Source organism: Plectropomus leopardus, chromosome 5 (genome assembly GCF_026936395.1).
Source record: "Plectropomus leopardus strain MGB_pleo_1.0 chromosome 5, ASM2693639v1, whole genome shotgun sequence".
NCBI classification, from domain to species: Eukaryota; Metazoa; Chordata; class Actinopteri; order Perciformes; family Serranidae; genus Plectropomus; species Plectropomus leopardus.
In genome coordinates this window covers 4,403,514-4,420,112 of record NC_142180.1, presented here as the reverse complement: position 1 = coordinate 4,420,112, position 16,599 = coordinate 4,403,514, and the positions used below count along the sequence as shown (strand labels likewise).

The following is a 16,599-nucleotide window of genomic DNA, read 5'->3' as shown; positions in this document are numbered from 1 at the left end:
TTGTAACTTATGATTCTGTTAGCACTTACAGTAGATGTGGATGCTGTGATGTTCTCACTAAAGCGTTTGAGTGTTTCAGCTCACGGCGAGCTAAACTGCACTCCAAAAATGACAGAGTGGTGTAGTAAGCTTGACCATTTACTGAAGGCTCTTCATTTGGTATACGGTCATGGAGTAAAAACTGAAAACAAACATAAATGCAACAGTGTTACATGCTGTCTTGTCCGGTAAAAACTTTTTTAACTACTGCAAAACAAACGTTTTAACATTTATTTATGATCTGTTTTTTATCCTTGACTAATTTATGCAACATAAAATGTTACTCACGGCATTGCCTCCTTCGTGTTGGTATTATTTAAATGAACTGAGAGCCGAACAACGATCATCTGATATCTTTTCTGTCTGCACCGCGTCTCCACCACACTTCCAGTTTCTCTAACAGAGAGCCCTTCAAAATAAAATGCCTCCGTGTGGAGCGCTTATCAAAATCAAAAGTTTGTTAAAGAAATGTCTAAACATTACAAAGTTTATGAACAAACATGAAGTAACAACACAGATGCAATAGATGTCTTGTCTGTGGTCAGTGTGTTTCAGGCATATTGCTGGTGTGTTTTGCTGTAGGAAAGTGTTTATCAGTTTAAACAGTTTACCTCTGATTTCATTATCTTCATTATCTTACACAGTCTGTATTTGTGCTTTTTGTTGGTAAAAGATACATAGCCTCTTTAAATATCGCAAGACAAACTGTTTTCTGTCTGTGTATAGACCACATGTGTGCTGTGTCTCAACTCTATTAAACATCATGTACATTAAGAAGTCTTTGTTAAGTGTTTTTTTTTCATTATGGAGTTGGCTGTTACTTTTTTATAATATCAGCTGTATTTTTGCTGAAGGGTTTTGAAAACTCTGATGTTGTGTAAATGTTATTCATTGATAGGGACCTGAAGTTTTTTAGTCTAATTTCTTGAGGTGCAGTCATTAAGAAATGGCGGAGTAATACTTTAAAGTGATGAGGAAGGTGTGCTGTCATGCTGATTTGAGTACATTCTGAATGTCTCGGTGATCAGATTGCCTGCTCGGAACTATTTGTTGTATAATAGATAAAAATCCATTACTTACTACTGCCAAATTGAATTTATATTTACTTTCAGCTTTTAGTCAACATTGAAGGGCATTAAACACATATGACTGTAAATCTCCAAGGCAACGAGTGAAGTAGAAACGAAGTGTTTTTCAATTAACCCATGGTAACCTGAGCAAATACGCTGGATTTCTATCAGACACATAGTAAGAACGATATGAGCATCGTATAAAGAAGTGGCCCAAAAATTAACAAGATATTAGCAAAAAGTTAAAAAAAAATCTGAAAATAATAAGAAATAAAAGTACATTTAAAAAAACAAAACCAAAAAGACCTTAAAAAATAGGTAAAAATCTGTAATGTGATTTTCAAATATATATTTATACGGATTATAGTTTTTGTATTTTTTTGCAGTTTGAGGAACTTTTCTTGCCACATTCCTCATTGCCTTTTTCCATGTTTTTTTAAATAAGAAATTAAACCAAATTCCTTTGGTTTTCAGAGGCTTAAATGCTCGTGAAAGGTGTCTGAATGCAGCAGAACCCTGTCAGTTTGAGGCGTTAACCAGACACTAACCTTGTCAGGCCGATAGGTGGCAGCAGTGCGTCATAATACAGGTACCTCCTGGTAACAATGCCACACCCTGCACACAGCTACTGCTTAGAGTGTCCTCATATACTAAAAATATGAATATGTGTAAAATAAAGCACGACACCTTTATATTTCTATTTATATGTTCACGTGTACATGTCATCATGCACCGTCACTGTGTCTATATATCCTACATATACTGGACATGGAGCTTAGGTATGAATATACTGCTCATATCCAACTGTTTGATATTTATATCATTGCACCAATTTTAACCTTTCCAACTAATAGAATACAAAAGAAAATATAGCAAAATATACAGAGATATTTTATGTATTTTGTTGGTTATTGGTGCTGTATATACATACTTATCAGTATATCTATACTACTATTTTTTTTCACATAGGCCCCATTCATGTACATAATAGCCTTGTCTGATCGTTATACTATAGCTTCAAGAAGAAATTTTTTCCCCCCAAAATATTAACCCTTTGATTCCAGGATCGACATCAGTTTTCTTGTGCTGTTGTTTGCACACTTTTCACAAGCTATTTTAACCCTTTGAAACGTGAGCAAATTGGTTTCTTCCAGAAACATGAGGAAAAATGCAATGACCACTTGGGCAAGAAATATACCTCAAATTGCAATTTGTACAATGTGACAAAAAAAAAATCAAAATACTTAGTTTAAAAAAGGAGGGGAGGATTAAATCATCCAAAATATATGGGAAAATTCCCCAAAATCTATATTTATAATAATTTAATATTTAAAATTAGATTACAGAAAGTGTTTGAAATATATTAACATAGATACTTTTTTGTTGCTTATTTTCAGGTAATGTTCTTTTAACTTTCTCACTAATGTCTTGCAAATTTTTGGGCCATGTCTTGTTAACTTAGTTGTTTCATTTTTTCCCTGTTTTTGAAACAGATCAAATCAAACAAATTTTCTGAGGTTTCATATCACAAAATCTGATGATTCATGCTTTATTTTTCAGATATGTGACGGTAGGTTTCTATTGCTGCTTCACACAGAAATGCCCCGCCTCTACAGGTCACTGTGACATCAGTGTGAACATTTAAAGCTGTGCACTCAGCATCTCATTTAGAGCAAACCACTTTAAACCTGCGAACCCAAAGCAGAGTCAAGCCCAAAATCCATCTCAACTATCTCCTATTTATCAAACTACCGAAGGAAGGAAACAGCTGAATGATGAGGTGAGTAGCTGTTTCTGCATTTGATATAATTGTATGAATAAACAAAAGATTCAATACGATTTATGTCTTATTATTAAGTCCCAGAAAACAAAATATTAACATTATGGATCCTACAAGTCAATGATGATGTTTGCATTCTCTCCCTCTCGTCTTCATTCTTTACTTTTGTCTCCTCCTTTCTTTAAGGTTCAACATATTTTAAAGATATTATATATTGATTGATTGATAGATAAAATCTCCCGTTGTGGAGTCAGTGATCCACCGACACTTTTCCGCAGGAGATGTGCGTGGCTTGCGCTGCCACACAGAGTGTCCCAGGTGTCAAAGCAGACAAGTGCTATTTTGGGGGTTAAGCTGGGTTGGGCTGGGGTTCAGTACTGTGAGAATATGAAGAACTCAAGCCCTTTCTACCTCGAGTCATCCTGTCCTTATATAACCAAAATGAAAGCTCTGTCTGTATTCTTATTGTAACTCAAACATGTTCTCAGTGGGTGTTAGCCTTCGCAAGGGTTGACCCTTGTCACTGGTTCTCTGTGTAATTTTTATGGACAGGATCTCAAGGGGCAGTTGGGGACCTAAAAAATACGTCTCTGCTCTTTGCAGACCATGTGGTTCTTTTGGCTTCATCATGACATGACTTTCAGCACGCTTAGGGCGGTTTGCATTGGAGAGTGAGGCAGTCATGAGAGTCGACAACTCCAACTCTGAAACTATGGGCCTCTGCTGCAAATTGGTAAAGCACTCTCTCTGGGTTGGGAGTGAGCTGCTTGCCCAAGAAAAAGACATAAGTATGTTTGGGTCTTGTTCATGAATGACAGGCAGATTGATGTGGCGTCCGCCTTGATGTTGGCGTTGTATCAGATCACTGATGAAGAGGGATCTGACATGGAAGGCACAGCTTTCTAGTCAGCCACATTCAAACTCTAACCTATGGTCATGAGCTTTGGGTAGTGACTAAAAGAATGAGACTGTGGACACAAACAGCTGAGATGCCTCGGTAGAGTTATTCGGCTCAGCCTTAGGCGTAATGTGAGGATCTCACACATCCAGCCAAGTGTTCTATTAAGGTGGTTCAGTCATCTGATCAGAATGCCTCTTGTATGCCATCCTTTGGAGGTTTTAGGAGACCCCAGGTTAGACCCAGATTATGATGGAGAGTTTTTATAACTCATCTGGCATGGCAATACCTCGGGATCCCCCAGGAGGAACTGGACAACGTTGCTGAAGAGAGGGAATGGAAAATGGATGGTTGTTGTATTTTCTATTTGTATTCCTTTTTCCTTACTTTGTTTAATTTATGTCTATTCAATCCTCCTGACTCCATTTCCATCTTTCATGCTTCCCCCTCTCTTTACTTAGATGAGATGAACTGTGGTTATCTACACATAGTACACTTCAGAGCATAATACATGAACCTGCTGATGATGTGTTTTAATATTTGTTGTTGTATTCTCCATCAGTGCTGCTCAGAGTCAAACAATACTGGAGTCCAAAGTGGACACACTGCAGTGCCACTTCACCTGGGATCTGGCCATCAACAAGTCCAAGCTTTTACGTTGGACTGACTTCCTGAAGGACATCAGCATCCAGAAGGGAAACATGTGGCTGGGTCACATTTACAACCTGCAGGGGTTTGTTCAATACAAGCTGGGGTTCACCCATGATGCCCAGAGTCTCTTCAACAAGGCTGCAGAGGCCTTCCGCCAGATGAGAAATGCAGATAACGGTCCCTGGTTGGTGGTGAACTACGGGAACCTGGCTTGGCTGCACCATCAGCTGGGAGACCAAGAAAAGAGTCAAGCTTACCTGTCAAAGGTCGACGCCCTGATGAATGAATACCCATCTCCATCCCAGAAAGAACTCCATGCAGAGGTCTGTGCTGAAAAAGCCTGGACCCTGATGAAGTTCAGCACAGAAAAAAAGCTGCTGGCTGCAGATTACTTTGAGAGAGCCATCAGGATGCAGCCGGACATGGTGGAGTGGAAAACCAGCCATGTCTTGGGGTTAGTGAGTGCTTTCAAGCACAGTGAAACAGGGCTGCCAGCTGACCTCTTGGAGAAAATGAGAAGTGCCAAGGAACAAGATCCAGAGAACTTGTACCTTGCTGCTCACTACCTTGAGCAACGTGTTAAAAAAGGAGAAAGAATTGAAGATGAAGCACGTGAGTTAGCTGAGCAGATTCTGAGAAATCCTGTCAGCAGCTACAGTGGTCTGAAAGGGTTACTGAGGGTTTACAGAAATCATGTATCTATTGATGAGGCCATTAATTTGACAGAGGAGGCTCTGGAAAACCATCCAGATGTACGTTATTTGAAGAGATGTCTTGCACTCTGCTACAGCTGGAAGATTTTTAGTGACCGCCACCCAAGGCAAAGCATGATAGACAGAGCAATCAGTCTCCATGAGGAGGTGATTTCTCTTTACCCTCATTCTTCACTTATGAAGAAAATAGACCTCGCAAATATTTACGCAAAGTCAAGCCGCCAGGCTCAAGCTGAGCAGATATACCATGAACTGCTAGAAAGTGATCTGGAACCTGCAGACAAACAGATGATTTTCAACACCTACGCAAAGTATTTATACTTCTATCGAAAGGATAGCTACAAGTCTATAAAGTATCACATGAAGGCGGCACAAATACCACTACAATCCTACTTTCGTGACAACAGCATCACAACTCTGAAGAAGAACAAAGAGAGAAGCCAAATGTGTAGGGAAATACAGGAGTGTCTGAAAAGCCTGCAAGAGACATTATGTTTTTAAAAGCACTGGTTCTAAATTTATTCTAAAAAAAAGTAAGTATTTCATCAGCAGAAGTAAGCGCTACATACATTAATTTGACTAAATACCCATACAGAAAACCAGATTTTTTTTGTTGGTTGATTCAAAGAGCAGCAGCACCTTACTCAGAACATGTAATGTATGATCAGCTCATTTCATCAGGTGTTTTTCTGTACTTAATGTGAACATAGTGTTCGTTATATCTGTTTATATATTTGCACTGTATTTTAAGTTTATGCAAGAACATAAAACACTGCTTTGCTGTAAACTTCAGAGTAATAAAAATAAAACTCTGATTGGTGATGTAATAGTAAATTTCTTGTATGACCTGGATATTGTGGCTAGATGCTGCCGACCGTTATTAACTTGTTCCCACGAGATAATAACGGTCTAAGCTGCGTTTAAGCTGTACACAATAATTTATACTATTACATATACATTACTTACACAGTTGTTTTTTAGTAGTTGCAGTTCTCACAGGACTGTACACATGGCGCTGATGGAAGTCAGTCACACTTTTGAAGCTACTGCTGACATTTAATCTGGAATTTATTAGAGAAGCAAAATGTTAGCTTTATCATTTATTTTGTGATTTCCAAAAAAATTTTAAAAAAAAAATTAAAAACACACAAACAAAAAACAGTAACACTTTGTCATGACTGAGATTTCAGAATAATTCCCCAAATAAGTTTCTTGGAAATAATAATTTGGTACTAACTGTACAGGAGACATATGGAGAGCTCTCAAATCCCAAAAGGGGATTTTTTTTTTATCCTGTGCACACAAGATAACTTTTTTCTAGTTTGGACAACAGCCTAAGATTAAAAATTTGTTCCCATACGATAATAACATGTAACCTTATAATAATCAACTTCTGCTTCTACTTATTCTCATATAATTAACTAATTTCCACACAATAATTAACCTGTTTCCAAAAGATAACTTGTTTCCACAAGATAAAAGCATTTTCACACAAGGTAATTGTTTCCACAAGAAAATAACTTTTCTCCACAATATAATAACTTGTCCTAAAAGATAATTCACTTGTTTCCACAAAATAGTAAATCATCCTTCCCATGAAAAAAAGGAATTTCCTTAAAAGAAAAACTTATGATTAATGTATTATTTATTAATTACTAAAAACTCCTTTTGGAGGCATACAGATATCACATAATTTCTCAAAGATTTTTTTTTTTGCATGTTCAGCTTTTTTTTCCTTCTTTTTGACGTGACATTAAAACAAAAAAACATAACTGCAATTTGTTTTAGCATGTGTTATTTGACCTGACCAAAAAAAATCCTAGGAATATCTAACATGACTGGTGGATCCTCAGTTTCCTCAGGAATGACACAAACTTTCAAAAACACACATCTTAAAGAATCAGGGGCTTTATTTCTGACAAATGTCAGGTCAAAGTGTGAAACTCACATACAGACAAACATTTTCTACATTTACACAGATCCAAAAGTTATCACTGATGGTTTTTATCTATCTGAAATTGGGGAGTAAAATTAGATTTCTCTCAGTGTTTGAACCACAGAATGAGGCTGAGAGAATCAGGAGTTAATAATTAGATACTGTCCATACGCACTGCTGAAACCCGAGGGATTTACACTGTAGCATCTTACAGACACCTCAGTGGTCCAACACCAAGACTGAAATGACTTGCAATATAAAATTTCAAAAACTCAAATATCATACAAGTTTTAGAGGCAAGAACTCTGACGGTTTGGTGTTAAAAAAAAAAAAAAGGAAGAGATCATTTTAAAAAAGATCACTCGTTTCCTCTCCGACTCTTCTTGTGACTCTTTTTTGAACTCCTGTGAAGTGACAGAAATAGAATAACATTGTATGAGAATAGTTCAGTAAGTGGTGGTACAGAAAATTATCATACTTGTGTATCTACAATTCTATGAAAACTGGGCAGACTCCAAGAAGATGGTCATGTGACACTGTAAAGGGTTCCAGATTGTTGTAAAGACTTTGTGTTATTGTTGCTTTGCTACAGACTAAAATGGCACATATCAAAAACCGACAAGTACTTAAAGTTGGTGAATGTGAATGATTAAAAGCATGTTTTAATATCAGTTATGGCAGAACCACTCACCTCTCTTGGGACTTTGAGTGGCTGCGATGTCTGTGGCTTCTGTGGTGACCTGGTTAAAAAATAACAATACAATAAGTGCCAAACTATCATAAAGGCAAAATCAGAATCAGATATACTTTATTAATCCCAGTGGAGAAACTGTGGTTTGTTACAGTTACTCTGATCCCAAATATAGAGAATGGAGAAATGAGTACCAGCACAATGTTTGCTAAAATACAAAATAGAAATATAGTAATAATAAGAACCAATTAGCACTAATATGCGAATATTTATATTTAAAAAATATAAATATGTATAACTTGTTAAGTGTGTAGAAATATAAAATATAAATACAGTAATAATAAGAAACAATTAGCACTAGTATGTGAATATTTAAAATTATCAATATGTAATGCACTGAATGTGTTAAGTGTGTAGTAATATAAAATACAGATAGAAATGCAAGTACAGTAATAAAAAAACACCAGTATGTGAATATATAAAATTATAAATGTGTATAATGTACGGAGTGTGTAAAAATACAAAGTATAAAACCTGTATTTAAAGTTACAAATAGAACACATGTATGATGCCACAATGTACAACACAATATATACAAAAAGAACAATAATAATACAGACAATATATACAATATGTGTAACAGGTTAAATTATCCCTACGTTCAAGACTTGAAAGAATACTGCACATTTGAATAATTGCACGGAGGACTGCTGTAGCTGAAATTTTGCAGTTAAGACAGCGCATAACAATGACTGAGCCTTAAAAACACTAATGCACATTTGAAATATAATAAATAAATAATGTAATTATAATTGAAGATTGATGAATTAAATTAAATAATGCCATCATTTACAATAAGGATTTATTTATACCTGGGGATTTGGAGCGGTGGCGTCTGTCTCTGGACCGGCTGCGGTGACGGCGTGGGCTCTTGCTGCGATGGCGGTCTCTCCGTGGCGATGGGCTACATGAGCACAAACAGCACAAGACATCAATGAGTGTGAGCTACAAGTATTATATTTAAATGTAACAAAGGGTGTCACCTAAAAGCGAACATACCTTCGCCTCTTTGGAGATCGGCTCCTCCTGAGAAAAACAACAATAAACCCACAAAAGATTCCATTTAGCGGTGAATTAATCACTTTACAAAAAGTATACATGTAGCTGTTTTTATTACTTTGGATGAAAACAACACAAACCTTCTGGGTGAGCGACTGCGTCTGTAGCGAGGTGATGGAGAGCGACGAGGTCTGTCGTTGTCTCGGTAACCGTCACGGCGTCTGTGGGGCTCGGGGGTCTGCAGTCTCTCCGGCTGCAGGTGGAAAAAACACAGAGCACATTTATAACAGTGGAGGTGGTTGTGGATTTATAGAAGAACGCAGTGTGAGCCGCCCCGTCCCCCTGTGTGACTCCCCAGTCGACACGGTGGAGTCTTTCCATCATCACCAAGAGCTCATATGAGAACTGATCATCAGCTTCCTCGTTGAAAAAGCTCAGCAGAGGATCTACTTCCTGTAGCAGCTCAGCCCGCCAAACCTCAATGATGGTGCTCTTTTACACTTTTATCACTGAGCTCATCCGCACCTCCTCCATCACCCTTTGGTGCGCAGCTGCCACTGAGGACAAGGCTGCATGGCAGATAACCAATATTTGAAACCAATATGCATTTACAATAACAATGAAAATATTTGTTGACATTTAGACTTTGGAATACAACAAATTCCAATGCAAATCTTTCTTTACCTGCACCTTCCTTTTTTTTATAAAGTTTAGTGAATATTTAAATAAAAAATGAATAAATGCAAAATAGCTCCGTGAGGTTTTACAAAGTAAAAGTTCCTGTCATGCTAACACTTTCTTTGCATGTATTGGAGATTGCCTTCTCTAGTGTTGGTTGAGTGTAACACGCATGCTTTTTTATTAATTAATTTTAGCGGCGATCATTTAAATAAAATGCAGGTACAGATTATCGGCAAAATTCCCCATATCGGCTTTGATAATTGGCCTAGCTGCTAATCTGTCGACCCTGCTCTAAACTGTCCGTAGGTGTGAATGTGAGTGTGAGTGGTTGTCTGTGTCTATGAGTCAGCCCTGTGATAGTCTGGCTACCTGTCCAGGGTGTACCACGCCTCTCGCCCAATGACAGTTGGGATAGGCTCCAGAAATGAAGAATGAACGTTCTATTCCATGTTCATGTTCTTGACTGTGTAGCAGTACCTACCTTTATTTTTACTTCCTCTAAATGTTTATTGTACGTTTACTGATGCACCAAACACCAAGACTGATTCCTTGTAAGTGAAACTCTGATTCTGACCTGAGCTCACAGCATGATGATCATTACAAAGTTCACGCATTCCTGTGGAGTGACTCGTCTTTTATCTGATTATGGTCTGAGGGCTGAAATGTTGATGATGAACTGAGTGCTAGTAATCAGCTGTGTTCAGTATTTTTGGCCCTTTTAAATTTCACTGACGTGTCCAGCCACATCTGAAATATAAAAGGTGTTCTGAACAGCAACACAGGAAAGATGAGAGAAAAGAGAGAACTAGACAGAAGCCAGGTTTCCTTCCACATGTGGCACATTTGACCTGAATTTAGGGGAAATCTGCTAGAGAAGATGTGAATTTATCTGCATTTCCATCTACTGCCACTAAGTGAATATAAGAAGTTAAGCAAGACAGCTGGTGACACCACTTCTCTAGTTGGGCGCCTTTAAACCATAGCAGAATAAGTGCATATGACATTTCATCACAGTGTGAATGTTGGATTCTCGGCCATCACTAAGTTTGGAGACAGGAGGTTTCATAAGTGATTTAAGCGTTCGACCAGCAGTTCTGACGGAGACAGAAGTGCCACAGTATGTTGTACCTTGTACTGTACTCCAGGTGACACATTGGACACCCCCTATCAATAAACTAAATAACGCAGGTGCGTCATGCTGAACTCATAGTCATTATGATTAGGAATTTGAAACTATCAAAGAAGTGATGAAGAAACATTTCGGTTTTGACACCATCGAAAATCACGAATGAGGAAAGACTGTCTTACTATAACACACATCTAGGTTTCACCCAAGGGAGGAATCCTATGATGTTTTGATGTTTGATAAGTTTTCTTTGCTTTTGAATATGTTTTAACAATTTCAGTTTTCTGTTCTCTTTCTTTTGAACTGGTTTCACTTTGACAGAATACAGTCTCTCTAGCTGTTCCACAAACGAAAGCCTAAATCTGGGCTTGTTTCGGATCACCTGAACACATTGTACAGTGTTAGATATGATGCATTATATAATAAACCGGATTACAAGGAGTAAAAGGAAACCAGCACACTTGTATATGGAGGTACAGATACCAAAAACTCATGGTACTATACCATCATGATAATAAGTCCATGATACGATATTCATCAAAATATTAAAATAACAATAATAATTTTTAAAATACCCTTATTAAATAATATATCTGATGTTTACTTTCCACATTTTCTCACTGGCTCTGAGGCTTATTTTTTGTCTCTGGCAGGGATACTTAGGTTGCTTTGGCAATCAGACTTTTGCAAAATTACAGGTGACCATGGACCAGTTGCAAAAGGTCAGGTGTACTCAGGGGCCTTTCTTGCATCAGAGGACATTTGGACTCGGCCCAAACGTCTGTCAGGGATCTGAGGGATCTTCCTCTGGTACTTTTTTTTTGGTAAACGGGGCTCTATTATCATAATTTTTATGCACACTGACACCCTATTTACAACAAAAGTGCAAAAAATATTCTCATGGTAGAACAACTTATTTTCGTTGTGAATTGGAAAATGGTCGGGGGGGCACACAGCGCCCCTTGGTGGACCAGATTTGGCCACTAGTATCACTGGTCCTTGGTCTGAGTCTATTTCTCTTTACTAGACTGCACCCTCTGCTGTCCAAACAAAAATATAATACAAAGCTTGACATTAAAGGGGAACACCACCTAAATCAGTGACTCCAGTTAGTGTAGACGTGTTAATGTCATGTTCTGACCATTTTCACCGGTAAAGATAACAAACAACAGCTAAACTGGTGAAATAAGGATGTAATGTTTTAGCAGATTTGTCACAGTCCCGCAACAGTATCAGGACTTTTTTTTTTGCAATATTGCAAATTTAATATATGGTTAGATCCCTACTTGTGACACTGTCTTGCATATGTAAAAATGATTAACTTCACAGAAAACCACCAGGTTTATTAAATGTCTTACCTTCTCTTCTTCCTCATCTTCCTCTTCACTGCTCTCCACCTCGTCCAGATCTTCCTCCAGAGCGCTGATACGAGGGTCTAACATCTCAGCCTCCTCGAGGACATGTCTCTTCTGCAACACAGCTTGGTTTAAGTATCTGTACCAGTGATTGTGTGTCTGTGTGTGAACACACGTGATGTAAGCGTACCTGAAGCCGAGGCAGAATGATGTCACACATTCTCTCTGCGTGAAGAAGCCCGTCGATGAACTCGTCCACATGCATCAACTCAAACTCTAAAACCAGAGATGAAGATGAAGAGAAAGAAAAGCAAGATGCATGATTTCATTTTGGACTCACATGCAATTCAGACCAAGTCCAAAAAACGTTTGCTGGAATTTCATTTTGTCTCAAAAAAAGCACCAAATGAATGAAACAACGGTTGTGAAACGAGTCTGTTTTCAAATATAAGTTTATTAAAACTGATGAACCTCTCACTGTACTGAACAGCATGATTCATTTTCACAAAAATATTATTGTGAAGTTAACTCTTTGGTTCTGTTAGTTCTGTGGGCCACTCACAGGCCTTTATTCCAAAAGGCTGGTGGGAATATTTGCATGGCTCTTCTGCAGTTGGGTAAAATACAGCCCCCCGCTGTGAAAACCTGAATCTCCTTAAACCTTATTGTTTCGTTTATTGTTTCATTTCTATTCTCTCCTTTTATTGCATTATCTTTGATTAATGACAAGTTCTAGCGTATTTTTTTTAGAATAGTTATCTGTAATAAAATCTGCAGACTTCCACAAAACACAACCTATTTACAGAAAATAGGCTAAATAACTGGAATATTAAACCCCTTTTACAGTCACATTTTACCTCTGTATGTATCTTACATGAAACATCTTTTTTTTATTGTCACGTGTAAGTGCAGCATGGGGCTGAGCTGGAGGGGTCTGACTGTTTTTACATTTAAACTGTTCTGTTGTCACACGACGGATGTGTTTTGTAACATTGTAAGCTTTGTGTTCCGAGATATAATTAAAAATTTTTTTAAAAAGCTTACCTCCATTTCTGTTCTGACTTTTGACTTTTCTGTAATCGTTGTACAGCGGCTCCAAGTATTTGTAGCAATCCACGGCAGTGCCAGTTAGCCTCATGTACATCGCTCCAAGTAAACGAACATATCTACAAAAAAACAGATATTATAGTGAAACAGTTGAAAAACATGCACAACAAACCCAGTATGAGTAAGCAGGTAACATTCTAGCTTGACATGTATGTATGTTGCTTAAATGGAGAACAGAATTCCAGAATTTTACATTCTTTCTTTTTTAAACTAGAGTTACAGTCAAATAACAACATCATTTAGTCTTCATAGATATTCCTCACACCTCTGGATTTATGATAAGTTGATCCCTTTGTGGCCTGGAAAATGTCAGTCAGTGTGCAGGCATTTTTCCTTTTTTTCTTGTTTGTTTGATGATGGTTAAACAGAACCAGTGTTTCTTTTATTCTCACAATAGGTTGAAAAAGAAACTCACTTGAAATCTTCATTTTTTATGAACTCAACAATGATGTCTTTTTCAGGTTGAATCTGCAGCATCTTCAGAGTGAGGCAGAGGAAAGGAGTGGGCTTGATGTTGCCTCCAAAAACACCACCGACAAATTTCAGCTCCATGGCTTTGTCGACAACCAGCTCGGCTGTGGGTAACACAACACACACACACACACACACACACACACACACACACACACACACAAACATCATTAACAGTCATTGTGAAACACAAAAGAATATATGTAATGTTAAAATTTCCTTTCACTGTAAGAGGAAAAGAAAGAACACACTAGTATGTGGACAGAGTGTCAAAGAAGTTTTAGTTTTGTTCATTCAAGTAAAAAGAAAACATTAAACCTTCCCTGAATGCAGAAAAAGGTGACAAAAGAGTGGGCCAACTTTATTATAACTTCATCATTTTAGTTTCAACAGCTAGAAATATCAAGGTTATGATGATTACAGCTTTTAAAATGTGGAGGTTTTCTACTTATGTTTAACCCTTTTAAACCTGGATTGACATCAGTTTCCCTGTGCTGCATTCAGACACCTTTCACAAGCTTCACAAGCTTTGACTCTTTAAATCTGAAGGAAATAGTTTGATTTCTTTCTATAACAAGGGGGAAAAGGAAAAGACAAACTTGACAAGAAATGTCCCAAAAACTGAGAGAAATTGCTAAAATATAAAAAGGGGGGAAAATTATAAATATATATAATAACATTAAATTTAAAATTGTTTTACAGAAAAACATAACAAATATATACATGGACTTTTTATTGCAAATGTTTAGGCCATTTTCTTATTTGTTTCTGGTTGTTTTTTTTTTGCTTAGTTTCAGGTGTTTTCTTTTTTAAAATAAGTTTTGGCTAAATTATGGGAAGAAAATGAGTTTGATAAAGAAATCAAACCCATTCGCTCAGGTTTCAAAGGGTTAAATACTGAATACAAAATAATAAATACAATATCCAAACTTGGGGGGAAATTTCCAGAAAACTCTTTATAACTAATACAATTTTATGTTTAAAATGATGTTACATAAAACACTACATTTTTGTAACTCATTTTTTGCGTGCTATTTTGTTAAAATGCTCGTCGCTTCTCCTCATGCTTTTGAGAGATATCAAACCAATTTGCTCAGGTGTCAAATGAATTCATAAATACATCATGAGTAAGGAATCTGTATATCAATAAATAGTGAATTTAATGGTTAGTTGCAGCCTGGATAAGTCTGACATTGTTGCATGTTGAATAAATTTGGGTTTTTAGCTTTAGATCAGACAAAATAAACAGATCTGTGAGTTAACTTTGGGCTGCGGTAGCTGCAGCTTTAACACATTTTTTAATTTAGCTATTTCTAAAAGACCTAAAAGAAAACATAACCCAGACTTTCCTAAAGTAACATCTATGGACCCGTTAACAGCAGGGACAAAAAATCGCCACATATTTTACATATACCAAATTATTTTGAGTAGAGAACAGAGGGCTGAAAGCCGCCGAATTGTGTGCTTGAGTTTTTCAGCTACCGTTAGCTCGCTGGCTAACATGCTACTCACCGGTGAGACCGAAGCACTCCTCCTTCCAGTACTTAGACTCGTATATTCGAGTCCGGATGATTTTCTCCACCAGATACTGCGGGTTGGTCCCGTGTATGCTGTTAGCATCTTTGACGGTTCTGTTTGCCATCTGAATAAAGGATGAGTGACTCTATTAGCATGGATGGACACAACAGCAACAGCAAGGGACCTAGCACCGGAAACGTAAATAACACTTCCGGGTTCGTGTTTTTCTTCTTCTCTGAATAAAAGCGTCATTCTCCGGATTGGTCTCCAGGTGTCGCTGAACCGCACACTGAAACTGAGCAGAGGCGCACTGGTTTGAGTTTTGTAACTGTAATAACTCATAATTGTATTTCATCTTTTTAAAAATATGAGGTGGTATTTTATTGCAAAATCAAAAGAGAAAGGAAACAAACAAGAAAATGAGAATAAAAAAGTAAACATGTAAGGAGAAAAAATAAGAGCAAGGTAAGAGATACTGTAAGAGACATACAGATAGAAGCTGAGGATCACGGTGTTTGAGTGTGTGTGGGTTCGGGGTGGTTCCCACGGGAGTAGGCGTGTGTGTGTGTGTGTGTGAGTGTGTGTGTGTGTGTGTGTGTGTGTGTGTGTGTGTGTGTGTGTGTGAGTGTGTGTGTGTGTGTGCATAAAGGTGCGCGCTCACCGGGTGGTCCAGATGAGAGAGTGAGTCAGGGTTGGCAGCCGTAATTTTTTGTTGAACGCTCTTGCCATTTTATTCACTCATTCATCACATTTTTATCAGTTAAATCCGCTGGTTTCCGTTTCTTCCATATATCCACCTTGTAGCGCTGATAGCCTGATGTTTTCTGCACAATAAATGCACGGAAAAGCGTTTTGGATCTCAGCGTTATGTGTCGTAATAAACTAAGGCGCGTCACACAAATACGAATCCAAGGATCCAACCTCACACTCTCCGGCGGCTAAGGTAAATGTTGGTAGCCGCAGCAGATACTAAAAAATAACAACCTAAATGTACATATTTACAGTATTTGGCTTTATTGTTATTTTTTCTCCGTATGTTTTAGCGACTCGAAATAGCTGGCAAAGTTATTTATGAATACAGGCAAAGAGGGAATACATCCTGTCCACTTACACGTATGATTGTGATATTTATCCAAAATAAACACAAGACTAATTTTATCTGAAATGTCCGCATCTAGGTTGTCCATATTTATATCTATCTATAGATAGATAGATAGATAGATAGATAGATAGATAGATAGTTTATAGATGTCTTTCACAAGTATTTAAACCTTTAAACACTGAGCACACTGATGCCCCCCCAAGAAAAATCATTTTGCAAAGCTGGGAAAACCCCCCAAAATATTTCGGGAAAAACGTATTTATAATAATTATAATTACATATTTAAAATTATGTTACCGAATACCGAATTATTATACATTCTTAAGCACTTTTTCCATGTCTTTTTTATTTATTTATTTTACAAATTTTCGAGTAATTTTCTTGCACTTTTTTCTTGCCAAT

At 37.4% G+C, this 16,599-nt stretch overlaps 2 protein-coding genes across 2 annotated transcripts; one reads left to right on the top strand and one right to left on the bottom strand.

Annotated features, from left to right (window-relative positions):
- Positions 1-4,338: 4,338 nt before the first annotated feature.
- LOC148189497 (antiviral innate immune response effector IFIT1-like) lies at positions 4,339-6,471 on the top strand (the record flags this gene model as incomplete). Its single annotated transcript, XM_088077313.1, has 1 exon — positions 4,339-6,471. A coding segment is annotated over one exon (1,314 nt), but the record flags the coding sequence as incomplete, so codon positions are not given.
- A 572-nt stretch (positions 6,472-7,043) lies between these two features.
- On the bottom strand, positions 7,044-15,300 carry prpf38a (pre-mRNA processing factor 38A). The gene is made up of 10 exons (XM_042483733.2): positions 15,090-15,300; positions 13,522-13,681; positions 13,044-13,165; positions 12,190-12,275; positions 12,003-12,113; positions 8,978-9,090; positions 8,838-8,864; positions 8,651-8,742; positions 7,779-7,827; positions 7,044-7,491 (listed from the first exon to the last, which is right to left on the bottom strand). Exons 1-10 carry the CDS (start codon positions 15,217-15,219, stop codon positions 7,446-7,448), a joined length of 936 nt encoding a protein of 311 aa, XP_042339667.1. The 5' UTR covers positions 15,220-15,300; the 3' UTR covers positions 7,044-7,445.
- Between the last annotated feature and the right edge of the window lie 1,299 nt (positions 15,301-16,599).

What these genes read in the sequence shown, in the direction of transcription:
- prpf38a (XM_042483733.2), bottom strand. Translation starts at nt 15,219, where the DNA reads ATGGCAAACAGAACCGTCAAAGATGCTAACAGCATACACGGGACCAAC. An exon ending in GGAGTGCTTCGGTCTCACCG is followed by an intron (nt 13,682 to 15,089) that starts GTGAGTAGCATG and finishes TGTTACCCACAG; the next exon opens with CCGAGCTGGTTGTCGACAAA. An exon ending in CCACCGCTCCAAATCCCCAG is followed by an intron (nt 7,828 to 8,650) that starts GTATAAATAAAT and finishes TTTTTTAACCAG; the next exon opens with GTCACCACAGAAGCCACAGA.